The following is a 13,444-nucleotide window of genomic DNA, read 5'->3' on the forward strand; positions in this document are numbered from 1 at the left end:
CTATTCTCTGCGGCATCCACGCACAACTCACCATGCGCCCCACCAAGAGCGAACCACATTATAGCGACCACGAGGAGGTTACCCCATGTGACTCTACCCTCCCTAGCAACTGGGCCAATTTGGTTGCTTAGGAAACCTGGATGGAGTCACTCAGCACGCCCTGAATTTGAACTCGCAACTCCAGGGGTGGTAGTCAGTGTCTTTACTCGCTGAGCTACCCAGGCCCCCCCAGCAGATTATTCTTGAGAAAACGTGATAAGCCCTAATGATTTGACAAGCGCTGATTCTGCTATCCATTACACAAAATAAGCTTCAAAGACTTAAATAGCCACAAGCAATATTTTTCATAACTTATTTGCTGTGTTTCTGTCAGGCTTACCCATTAATCAGCAAGGTGTGCGATCTGTGTCTAATAATAGTGCTATGAGGAGCCACGCTCCAGTTCCCAGCAATGCTTTGTATTATGAATTAAGTATGCAAATGAGTGTGTACTGATTTCCAATTTTATTTGTTGTAACTTTCAGTTATTTGTCATTTTGTGACTATTCAGAGCTCATTTTATAATTAATGTGATGTTTTTAGTTGTCACCGTCATTGTGATTTGTATGTTAAATGATCAGGTCCACGCATGTTGCACACTCTTCTGAGTTTGTGCATGATAGAGACCATTGGACTCCAGGGAATTTCAAAATAAAAGTCATCAATGTCTCTTAATCTTATGACTTGTTCATTTTAGTGATGGGAAGATCAGATCATTTTATTGACTTGAATCTTTGAGTCCCGTTCAGCAAAATGAATGAACCTTTATTCAACTCATTTCATTCATTTCGTTCATTTGAGCAGAATTAAATTAAAATGTTACATTTTCAATAGCCAAATCCCCCCCAACATGTCTACTTACGCAAACTTTGATTATAGTCCCAATAAGGAAAAATTGATAATGCAGCCAAGGACAAATTATGAGAAACAGAAATGATTAGTTCACCTCTGGATGACTGAAAGGTGAACTAATCATCTCTGTTTCCTGTACAGCACCTATGCGGTTTTCACGTAACAAACGAACGGAGGTTGCGCAATGCACATGCGCAGCCAACACAAAATTAACGAATCGCTCTCTGAGACTACTCGTTCTTCTGAATCACATAAAAGATTTGTTCATAATGAACGAATCGTTCATGAATGACCCATCACTAGTTCATTTACTTTGCACATGTTCGAGGGGCCCCCCCAGGCACGTCAGAGTCCTAGGTGGCAGCCTGTATCGCCTGTAGGACAGGCCAGCCCTGTTTACAAACGTATTATAAAAGTATTCTGAATGTGTGACTTTTTTACATTACTGAATACATTTAAGAGAGTGTATTTAGAATTCAGACCAGAATATTTATTTTAGTATTCTGCCTAACCCTGCATATACTGTTGCAGTATTGTGATATAAAATTACTCATACCTGATTTTGGTCTTACTGCCCACCCCTAGGAACATAGTGATGCATAAATGTAATAGAAACTACTTGAATTTGTAAAAGTAATCCAACTTGCTGGAAGTTCAGTTCTCTCATTGGTAAGATCTTCTATTCTTTGTGTCAAACAGCATAAGCAGCACTACCTCAAGCTATCAAGCTTCCATCGCCATGAAATGCTCTTTAACAAGCAAACATTCGAGGCTGAGCGGCATGGGTGTGCCATAGACAGCTGAGATATGAGATTTTAAATCTAATGTGATGGAGCTATTTGAAGCCGGAAGCCTGGTAGGTTTCATATGGCAACCTGACACATGTTCAAGGAGAACTGAAGTATCCAAAATAGAGTTTCAAGTTAAGATACCCCATATTTTTTTAGCTGAGTTGTGATGGATTTTATTTTTATTTATTTTATTTTTTTTATTATTATTTTTTGTTCTGTACATTGTTTTTGGAAAACACTCTCTTTCCCAGAGTTTTGTTGGCTTTTGACAGTCATGCAGACTTTAGGCTTTATTCTTTTTTTTGCCTCACCTCTCAGCAAAATGTCTCTGTTGTTGAGACTATTAAAACCAAATTGCCCTAGTGAATTCTCTTTTGGGAAAGAATCATTATAATTTAATCATAAGCACACAGCCTATCTCTCGGAGTGCACTCTTGCATATGCAGCTGTTTAATTTGTCAGTGTGTGTATTTAAAAAGTCTCCACCATTATTCCGTTAAAGCATTAGTGATAGCATTATCCAGTGAGAAATGCAAGAACGTGAGAACACATAAAATGTCTCTTACCTGTGGCCATCTTTTCCTCTTTAATTGGGTTTGGAATCAAGCACTGGTTCTTATTCATAACCAGTTTCATAAAAATAATAATAATAATTATAGCACTGGAACCAAATGATTTTCTTGACGTCTAAAGTAGGTCTCCAGCACGTCTGGCCATGTTCACACTAATGCATTTACCGATCAGTTTGAAACCTCTGTTTTGTCCAAAATATGTGCTTCTCGAAAGTCTCTATTTTTGGTGGAGGAAAACGCTGTTACAGTGTGTATGAGAGGGGAAAATGTAGCAAAATCAATGCATTTTCAAAAGAAAACGGATCCACACTAGTTCCTTTTCTGTTACCTAACGTTATAGTTTTCCAAAGTATGTGGTACTATAGAGAGCATTTTCATTTCTGTTTTCAGTGAAGGTAAACACCATTCCAGTGTGAATAAGAGCTGTAAATGTAGAAAAAAATCAATGTATTATTTTTAACCGAACATGAATTAATGTGGACAAAACCTAAAATAATTGATAAGGAACCAGAATTGTTTCCTAACATTGTTTTCCAATGTATGTGGCACTACAGGGTGTTTTTCAAAGTATCTGTTTTCGTTGGAGGAAAACGCCATTCCAGTGTAAATGAGAGCTGTAAAAATATAAAAAAAAATTAAAAATAGTTTTCAACCGAAAATGTATTAATGTGGACAAGGCCTAAAAGTATCGTTAAGGAATGGAAATGTTAGGTGGAAATGGAAACAGAATTTTTACATTTTCCATCCCTAGTCTTCATATTAAAACTGTGCATTCTCTGATGAAATAATGGAAAATGTTATTGGAGAAAGTAAACTTTTCAAATGTGACCACATTCCAGGACATGGAAAGTCGAAAGTCAAGTGCAAACATCACAAGAAGGTTTGTTTGGGAGTGGCATGGACAGACTTCAAATCAACTTGGACAGTCTACTGCAAAGATCCAACACTGTATTCTATCTAAACACCCAGGGATACTCCCCTCTATCTTGTACTCTGTAGGGTTTCACTCCTCTGGGAACCTCAGAAGTGTATCCTATGCCTCTTTCAAAGATGGTCTCAAAAGACAAACCTAAATCAATTCCAAGACATTTCTTGAATTTTCCATTTCAAATGTATTCTTTATGAGACATTAAAAAAACTTTTGAATGTTTACTCTAAAACTGCTTTACTGTGAAAGTAAAATCAAAAAGATCAGTCTGTTCCCCACAGCCTTTTGCATAGTCATGCCTACCAAGTTACCCATAACCCATAATTATACCCATAAATTCGCAAGTGGGGGGTGGGGGTGTTAAACAGTTCTAATTGCCAACCAATTTGCTTTTTGGCAATGTAATTGTGGGGTCATGTATGGCTTTTAAGCAGCAACATTAAAAAAATATATACTTATGGTCTTGCAACTGTACTGCTGCTCTTTGGAGGGTCTGAAGTGGGTTGTTTTTACCATAATGCCCATGTTACATTAACAAGATCTGCAGTACAGAGTATGTAAGGGCAGAAAGAGGAAATGGCCATTCATTACTTGTAGATTTCTCTCCTCCAATTTTGTCTCTATAAGAGAGTTCCTACTACCCACAAAATAACAACTGAATAAGAGCTGCTCAGGTGAATCTCACAAAGAACATGAGTCATGGTAATTCATGGACTGGTCATATTTCAGACCAAAATCAAAAGAAAAACATAAATTATTTTTGCATAAAGACAATTAAGCCTGGTTTTAGGATATCACTGGAAAAGGTTGTTTGTATTGTGACATTATTTTCTTGACAATTAAAAAAAACATTTCCCCCAATTCCCACTTCATTAATGCATTTAGTTGTTTTACTTTTTCGTTTTTTTTTTTTTGTGTGTTTTTTTTTTTCGTTTTTTTTTTTTCATTATTCTAAATGAGGATTGTCATTAGATAACAGAAGGTAGGTAATGGAAATCATTCTGTCCGGATATAATGATTTATTTATTTAGTTTTTGAAATCAGCAATGTACAGTATTTACAATGTAAATAAATATTTGTTTGTTTGTTTTTTCACATAATGGAAATGAAAATTTTAATTGTCATGAAAATAATGTCACTATGCACAAATAGTCCTAAAAATAGGCTTTTTAAAAAATAAAAATCTTTATAAAATAGGTTTTCATTTTGCAAAATATAATATCTTATTTCTTTTTGTTTGATTTTGGGGTGAAATTTGGACTGTTGGTCTTTTCTGCTTGCCAAATAGCCATCACTTCCTAATTAAATTGGAGGTTCTTTGAAGTGGAAGTCCTCTGCTTCCTCTTAAATCAAACTTGATGGATTCAGTGCACTGGAAATTTCCAGAAATAACTGGAAAGTGAATGCAGACTTTTAATCAGTCTCCTTCTCCTTGCCGTTTAGCCTCTCAGGGTCTTTAAGACCTGTGTGGATGAGAAATTATGTAAATGGGCCTGCTGATGATTCATTGGATGTCCTCAGATTGATTTTGACTTTGATCAGAGCCCTGCACTGATAGGCCTGCATGCTGGCTGACCACCCAGCGCTATTTGAATGATGTATTCCTTTTTGTTTTTTCTTTAGATATTTTGGTCAAGAATGTCTAATGGTTGGAGCATACACCACTCCCACCAGCCGTTTATCTCTCTGTGCCCTCTGAACTGTGACTCGTATTAGAAGCCTGGTAGAGTAAACAAACATAGAGGTTAGTTAGAATTCAAATAGTGGTTCTTTAATGGAGTTTTCTTTCCTACAAGAGAGGCCAAAGTCCAGTCACATGGTCTGTTGTAGAGGGTTAGCCCAGAGTGAGAAAGAGGCAAAGCGAGGAATGGTGGACAAGTATGTTGAGGGAGTCATATCAGATAACTAAAGGACTATGTTGCACTGCCAAAGCTTCAGCTGGACTCTGTGTTTCTTCCTCCGGGCAGAAGCCCTGGAGTCTGCCACCCAGCAAAAGCTATTTCTAGGACTATTACAATCCATCTGCTCCCCTCGCATAGTCCTTTCCTGGATATCTAAATCTTTAATTCTCTCTGGGTAAGGATCTCTTGCGAAGTCACACTAAAGGAAAGTGTCACTCATCACTACAGTACTGGTGGCCTAAAGAGTGGCCACTGCCACTGCGTCTTGTATTCATTTCTCTTCAAAATATTACTTGCTTATAGCTATTATAGCTTGCTTCTCTTCAACATATTGCTTGCTTATATTCACTTCCTTTCCATTAAAGTCAAACTGAAATCAAAACTGACCCTATTTACTTAAAACACATTCCTGGTCTTATTGTGAACAATTCATCAGTGCATCTTATTCCAAAGAACAAAAAGTTTGTCGGTAACACTTAACAATAAGGTTCCATTCGTTAACGTTGGTTAATGCATTAGGTATCATGAACTAACAATGAACAATATATGTTTTACAGCATTTATTAATCTCTGTTAATGCTAGTTAATAAAAATAGTTGTTTATTATTAGTTCATGTTTGCTCATAGTGCATTAACTAATGTTAACATATTGTGAGGGACTCGACATGGAGGCGAAGGTAGAATCCATATACAGGAAGTTTATTACACACAGCAAACAAATCCAAAACACAGGGCAGAGACGTAATCGTTGAAGCAGGCAAAGTAGTCATTATCAAGTAATCAGTCCAACCAGGCAAACACAGCAAAACAGTAATCCAAAAATCGGTAATCCAATAAAGCAGGCACAATGGCCATAACAAGAAAGCAATGAAACAGGCAATGGGAAAAACGCTTGGTAAGGCAGTAAAACTGGCAATACTTCACAAAGTAACAATGGAGAGGCATGACTATTTATACAGTGCAAACAGGAAGTAAATGCAGAAGAAACTGTTCATGGTTAGTATTCGGGAGAGGGCTTCATCTGGCGGTTGGCTGAATGAATACCAGCCTCATTTGTTACACATATACAACTTTTGGTTTAATAAAATGTATTACTATATGTTGAAATTAACATTAACCAAGATTAATAAATGCTGTAAAAGTATTGTTCATTGTTAGTTCATGTTAACTTATGTTGTTAACAAATGTTAACAAATGGAACCTTATTGTAAAATGTTACCAGTTTGTGTTTGTAATCTTTCATCAAAATATAACTTGTTCCACTTCTGAAACAACTTTCCTTTTTGTCTGACATCACATAGGCCATGCAAGAGATTGGTTAATGTTAACCTATAGTCAAATAGTTATCCAGGCATTATTTTAGACTACTGTTGTAGGTAATGCACCCTTTCTAAAATTTTGCCAATAGCTAACATAGTAATTTAAAGGGATAGTTCACTTTAAAATTAATATTTAGTCATTGTTTACTCACCACTGTGTTGTTATTTATCTAAAAACAGGTCCACCACAGCGAAATAGCAACAACAGAACACAACACATTTGCACATAAAACAAAGAACAGAACTTACTAAACATGTCTGAAGAATTCAGAAGAATTGATGCCTTTCTATGCCCAGCCTTTTTTTTTTTGTCATTTTTTGGACCGTGCCAGATCACAGTGGATGGAGTTACTTGCACAGTGCTGAAAATAGAAAACAAGCGATCGATAGAATGTACCATCACTCGTCACTGCTGGTTAGGATAAAACCTCGGATTACCAAAAAAAATATACATTTTATCACATGTCGTTTGCCGTCAGGTTAGGACACGGTGTGACTGTGGTTGCCTGTAGCCTCCTCTATGTTTCTGTTTGATTTTTGAGTGCTCTGTTCAAAAAAATAAGGCAGGGCATAGAAATGCATCAATTATTTGACTACAGACTCTTCAGACATGTTAAGTAAGTTCTGTTCTCTGGTTTGTGTGAAGCTGTGTTGTGTTCTGTTATCACTATCACTGTGGCAGACCTGTTTTTATGAAAACAGAACAAGTTTTCGCTTGAATGCCCCAATGTCATGAGGGGACTGCGTGAACTGTTGCTCTCGTGTCCTATGGTCAGTGAACATTTTCGCAAAATAATACATTAGATTTCGGTTTGTTTCTCACCAAACCTTATTGTATGCTTTCATAACAATCATGAGTCTCGTGAAATAATTTATTAGACTGAATTATACTTTTGCATTCTTTTGAAGCTTGAAGAGGTGTTCACCATAAACTACCATTGTATGACACCATTGAGCACACATTTTTTTCACAATTTCTCATATAGGGTTATTACAACACAGGGGTGAGTATCAATGACTGCATTTTCATTTTTGGGTGAACTAATCCTTTAATGTCAGTTATCACCAATTTAATAAACTGTACAGCAATAATAACAAATAACAACAGATTTGAAAAACAAGTGTTACTGGAATACATTGAGATGCTCTGGAGGGTGAACTTGACCTTTTGTCTCCACGTCCCAATCAAAAGTCTTCTCAAAAATGGCTGCTGGCAATGTTTCAGGAGGGAAGTAGTCCTCCAGAATTGACTGCAAACTTGCACCCAGGTCTTGCTCAATTCTGTTATGGAAGGCCCTTTTCCAAATAAATAAAATCAAGTCACACTGTACTTTAAAAAAAATCTTGTTTAATATCCTGTATATGGAAGGAAAATGGGTTGTAAATGGCATTTTATCTTGAGTTTAAACTATAATGAATGATGTACTTCATTTTTGATACAATTAATGGCCGTTTAGGTTTCAGTCCAGAAATCTGTGATAAATCCTAGCTTGTACAGCAGCTATGGTTGGGGGATGAAAAAAAAAATCATATTTACCTCCTGCAAACAAAAGTTATTCCAGAGTCAAACAATCGGATCAGCACATTTGGAGTACCATGCACGTTCACACCTGAACATAAAATAGAATGAGTTATGCTACATACAAGGAAACATGAAATGTTTGATGTGTTAATGAAGCAGCACGATTCTTGGTTGAGTGGAAAGTTGAGCAGCTGAACATGCGGGCAGAATGGGTTTCCTGCTGAGATTGCCCATCCTGTACAAGCCATCAGGAAATGTTACTCACTTCCAGGAAATAGCAGCAGAGGAGGCAGGAGGTGCAATTTTGACCACCACTGGAAAAGATCATATAATAAATGTGAAATTGACATATTGGCATAAATTGTTTTTGCCGAGATGAAACATGCCATATTATGCCACAATTCAATCAAATTGTTGTTTTTCTTGTTTTAAGCTTAAAAAGTAAAGATACTGTATTAGATATTAGGTATTCAAGATATTAGAAGTTAGATATTGTTACTGAAAAATGAGACAAAAATACTGATTAATTGAACATGGTTTGATTATAAAATCCTAAAAAAATAAATAAAAAAAAGTCATGGAAATTTATATAAATTTATATAAATGTATATAAAAGTTTCTAGTTTTGCTCTCTAAAATATTTAATCAAATATTTAATCTGTTAGATACTGAAAGTATATAATATGTAATTCATATCAAACCCACAGTCTACAATTCTTGAACTATAGACTAAAACCACAGAAAATAAGTTTTAACTAAATTAACATTACTTCAGTGTATTACCGCATGATAATAAAGCAAATAACTAAAAGAAAAAAGTGCTAAAAATCCAGCTCAAAGTTTCTCTTAATTATACTTTCATTAAAACATGACAATAACAGCAGAATTCTGAATTATCTTTACCTTACCTGTATTAATTCCTGAGCTTCAGATGTGTGTGTTTTTCATCTGTGTCCAGAATGGAAAGGGATAAATAAAAGAGCTTTTGCTTTTATTGGCTTTTTCTCTCGTCTGACAGCTTGTCAGTCAGATCCGTTGTAGCTTCTTTAATTGTACCATCTACTGTCAGATATGGGAAATGCATTCAGTCTGACCAGAAGCAGGCATAAAACATATTCCCTCCAGGGATGAACAACAATCAGAAGGGGGGATAACAAAAGCAGAGGCAGGGAAACTATACAACCCCCCAAATTCGCACTCTGCTAATAATCATAATTATATAATCACTATATTCTCTAAGAAAACATCTGTAAACCTCTGTATCCTTTAATCATGCGTGACTGGAAAGGTCATGGAAAGTCATTGGTCAAAATGTGTGGGACTCCTTAGTAATTACTGACAGAATGTACAATATTGCATTTCCAAAACAACAAATTATTTGCTCAATAAAAAAAGTAGTCACACATTATCAAAGACATTTTCAAAAAGCATATGAAATTGATGCCTGGTGACTCACAGTGTTTTGTTTGTATTCTTGCAGTCTGTGCTAGGGGTACAGTGTGAGGTCCAGAGGCAGCTGAAGTCTTTTGTCCGGTTGGAGCGATTTGGCCAGATCTACACAGCGAGTGATTCCGGGTGCCCTCAGACCCCTCTCCATACACTCTTCGCCACAGGGGGCTCGCTCTTCGGCAAGGGCGTGAAAGTAGCAATTCGGGAGGGCCATGTGACTGCTGACATCATCAGTGTGGCCAGTGAGGATGGGCGGCGAATAGCAGCAGTGCTCGACAAGGCCGTGTATTTGCAGGAACTACACTTCACCATTTTAGGCTTGGACACACACTACTTTGTCAAATCGGGACCAGTAGAAGGCGACCTAGCTCTGCTAGGCATGACAGTGGGCCAGCGCACACTGGAGACGGGTGTGAACGTTACAGTCATGCAAGTCAACACAGTGATTGGTGGCCGTATGCGACGCATCACCGATATCCAAATGCAGTATGGTACATTGAGTCTCAATGTTCGCTATGGTAGCAGTCTAGATGAAGAAAAGGTCCGTGTGTTGGAGCTTGCACGCCAGCGGGCCATTTTGACAGCCTGGGCTCGTGAACGTCACAGATTAAGGCAAGGCGAAGAGGGATCTCGAGCTTGGATGGACGGGGAGAGGCAGCAGCTTCTGAACTCTGGATTTGTGCAAGGCTATGAGGGCTTCTACATAGTGTCGGTCGATCAGTTCCCTGAATTAGCCGACAATGTAAACAACATCCACTTCCTGCGACAAACTGAGATGGGCCGCAGGTGACATGAAGGCGAATAACTGCACTCAGACTTATTGTCCAGAACTTCTTGCCAAAGACAAGTTGCTTTTGTGACCATATTGTTTTACTTTATTTTTACATTTGTTGACTGTGCCAGACTTATTTTTTTAATACATGAAGTAATGGTTGCAATTAGTTGAACTGTTTCGACAGTAGAGTGCCCTTCTCCTTTTTTTCGTAATTCTTAAACCCTCTTTGCCCTTCAAGTGTGGCTGCTAAAGGATGGCATATGGCAGTGTTGGTGGTTTATACAGCTCTGCCTGTCTGTTTGTGGGTTTTGCTCAAAGGAATATAGGAAGAAGCCTGATAACGCATTATGCTCACTGGCTCAGCCTGCCGCCAGATGAGCAGATTGTTATTCACAAGCTTCACTCCACTCTGCCTTTTCCCATGCCTCAGCCAAGAAGAGAACTCTTTTAATCGCTTCTTTTTTATATTTGAAAGTCCACCGGCTGTGTCATACTTAAACATGGGCATTGGTGTTTGCCATCCATTGCTACCAGTTCAGGCTCTTATCCGAACCCATCTCATGTTCAAAACTTGTTGTGGTGTCTTGTAATATTTTGGGACTGATTGGCTTGCTAGTCACATCCATTATTTTTTATTTCTATTTTTGACCAAATGGCTTAAAAACATATAGAAAGAGAAAGAATAGGATGTATGAAGTATGCATACATTTAAAAAAAATAATTGGCAGAATTTGTTTTTGCATATGAAATACGTAGCTAGTTGTAAAAAAAAAAAAAAAAAAAAAAAAAATTGCACTGAAAGAAATTACGGGAGCTTTTTTCCAAAACCTAGTGAGCTGCCAACCTAGATAGCATTTTAAGGTATCAATGGCATGCACTGATCTGGGGATTCCAACTGTTCCACATTAGCCGGGACGTCCCGTATTTTGGCTAAAATGAAGACATATTGTCCCGTGTTTTAGTGGCAAATCGCTCTTGGTCGGATGGTGAAATTACTGACCCACGTCCCATTTTAAAGCACTCAAAATGCTCAAGGGTCCCGTATTCACGTGTCGAAAAGTTGGCAACCCTGCTCTGATGGGAAGACTGTTCCAAAAGGTAGGTAACAAAATGATGCTGCCTTTTAATATAACTTATTTTTGCCAACTTTTAGGGCAGCATCCCATACATCATACAGAGAAAGCAATGCCATAATGCATTATGTCAAGCTCAGTGAAAAACATCTTGAAAAATTCAAGATGGCGAGAGACATTAGTTAATAATATTTCATTCAGTACTGAAAAGTATCTTTACAAATAGTTCAGTCTAGTTAAAAATTGAATATTTTACCCAATATTTGTGAGTGCTATGCATTTTCTTTTAATTATTATTATTATTATACATTTTTATTATTATTATTATTATTTTTTTAAGACATTAGTTTAGCAACATGCTAACATCAAACTCTATGATGCCTATGATGGCAGTAGACAGCAAGGAAGCTCACTAGGTTTTGGAACAGACCTATTGAGTCTGGATTTCAGAGGTTTTTAAATCAAATAGTTTGAGATCAACGTTACTTTTATGTTATAGTAACATTCACAAAAAAAAAAAACAGTATAACAACTGTGAATGATTTTCCCTTTTAATGCTGATTGTTGTACTTAAAAAATACCTATGGAATAAAGGTCAGTCAATTAAATTAATTTGTTTGTATGGTTACAACAAAGTTGCATATAGACCATTCCTAAGAATGACAGTATTTATTTTAGTGCTGTGTTTTTAAGAGGAGCATACATCCTCCTGTTTTGTCAGTGAAATAAACACTTCAAGCGTAAAACGGCATGAATGCTTAAAAAAAAGAGAAGCACATTACTAAAACATGCACTCAGACTGCAGTTTTTTTAGGAAATATACTGAGTGCTGTAAACACTGCACATTGTGGTAAGGACAGTTGACAGCCTAAGTGAATAGCCTTTGCTCTGAGGGCTGCCCGTGGGTCAGCATCGTAAGTGCTCTGAATGTGAGAAACAAGACTCTTCAAAGTCTGCAATCCGCCTGAGATACAGTATATTATGGCCTGGAGGTGCGCTGGTTAGATGTTGATATGAATGTCATCCCACCTGGTAACCTACCGTCTGGATATGTCTGGATATGAGCTTCAAGAGCATTCTGCGAAATCTATTTCTGGTTGGATGGTGTTAATATGATGGAAATTATGTTACATTGGGGCTCCATGTTAAGTATTTGGTATATGAATCTATACCTGCTGCCACTCTTGGGGAAATCACTTAGGAATGGTCACCATGATGAATTGATCAAGTGTTTTAAGCTGTATAATATTGTCAAGGAATTTTTTATTTATTTTTACTGTCATTGAACGCAGTGACATTATGAGTTTGACAGTAATGCTGTATGTTGAATGAAGGAAAAAATGCAATGTGGTAAATTGCACTGGAACTGCATTATGAGGCTTTTATGTTTTCTTATGTTTTAGATTCATTTAAAAATTTTCGTTTGTTCTCAACACTGTGTTTCTGAACGCTTCTCTTGGAAAATGTAAATAAGATGAGAGGAAATGGGCTGTAAATAAAATGCAAATGTAGATACCTTTTAGAGCTACAGCAGTGAATCTGTGTAGTCTTTAGTTAAAGACGAAAAATAAAGAATATTTTGTGTTTTCATTTATTTCACGTTATTGTGGTTTGAATTACATTTTGTATGATTGCACATACCACCACCGATATAAAAGATTATTATGATGCCTGTGAAAAATAACTCAATGGTTGTTCCATGGTTGTAATTCTCATGGATTACCCAGAGTTGTTTTAAATGAGAGCTCCAGGAGGAGGGATTTTTAATGCATGCACACGTTTTTTGCAAGCCCAAATATCAACAGGCATCACTCCATTTCATGTCAGTTTACTTCTAAAGTGGAACTGCAAATTAATGCCTTTAATGTGGAATTTGACGTTAAGTGGTTGTGGCATCTTATTGTACATTTCGTAATGAAGTGTATACAATTTTCTGAAGTTTTGCACAGGTGACTGAAATATTCATACACAGAGATGAAGGAAGTGTGGGGGGTAGGGGTGCAGGATAGACTTCCAAAAGAAAAAGTGTGCACCATCAAATACTTGTAATTTTTAGAAACATACATTTACGGACCTTACAACTAGAGCAGTTTTTAAAGCAATGCATGTATAAATACAATAATTTTTAGAACCTTATTTGTTAAACCAGTAAATTTCTAGCAAATAAATGACAATACCAAAAGTAGCATTAATATGCCTTGATATCTGACATATACTTACCCT

The 13,444-nt window shown here is 36.9% G+C and overlaps 1 protein-coding gene across 1 annotated transcript in view; it reads left to right on the forward strand.

Annotated features, from left to right (window-relative positions):
• LOC127422211 (teneurin-4) overlaps positions 1–12,811 on the forward strand; it is a 427,215-nt gene extending 414,404 nt beyond the window's left edge. Inside the window, exon 32 of the mRNA XM_051665548.1 lies at positions 9,405–12,811. Within this exon, the coding sequence (XP_051521508.1) occupies positions 9,405–10,163 (759 nt within the window). The 3' untranslated portion in view covers positions 10,164–12,811. The remainder of the gene's footprint in view (positions 1–9,404) is intronic.
• Positions 12,812–13,444: the final 633 nt, after the last annotated feature.

Source organism: Myxocyprinus asiaticus, chromosome 31 (genome assembly GCF_019703515.2).
Source record: "Myxocyprinus asiaticus isolate MX2 ecotype Aquarium Trade chromosome 31, UBuf_Myxa_2, whole genome shotgun sequence".
Lineage (NCBI taxonomy): Eukaryota > Metazoa > Chordata > Actinopteri > Cypriniformes > Catostomidae > Myxocyprinus > Myxocyprinus asiaticus.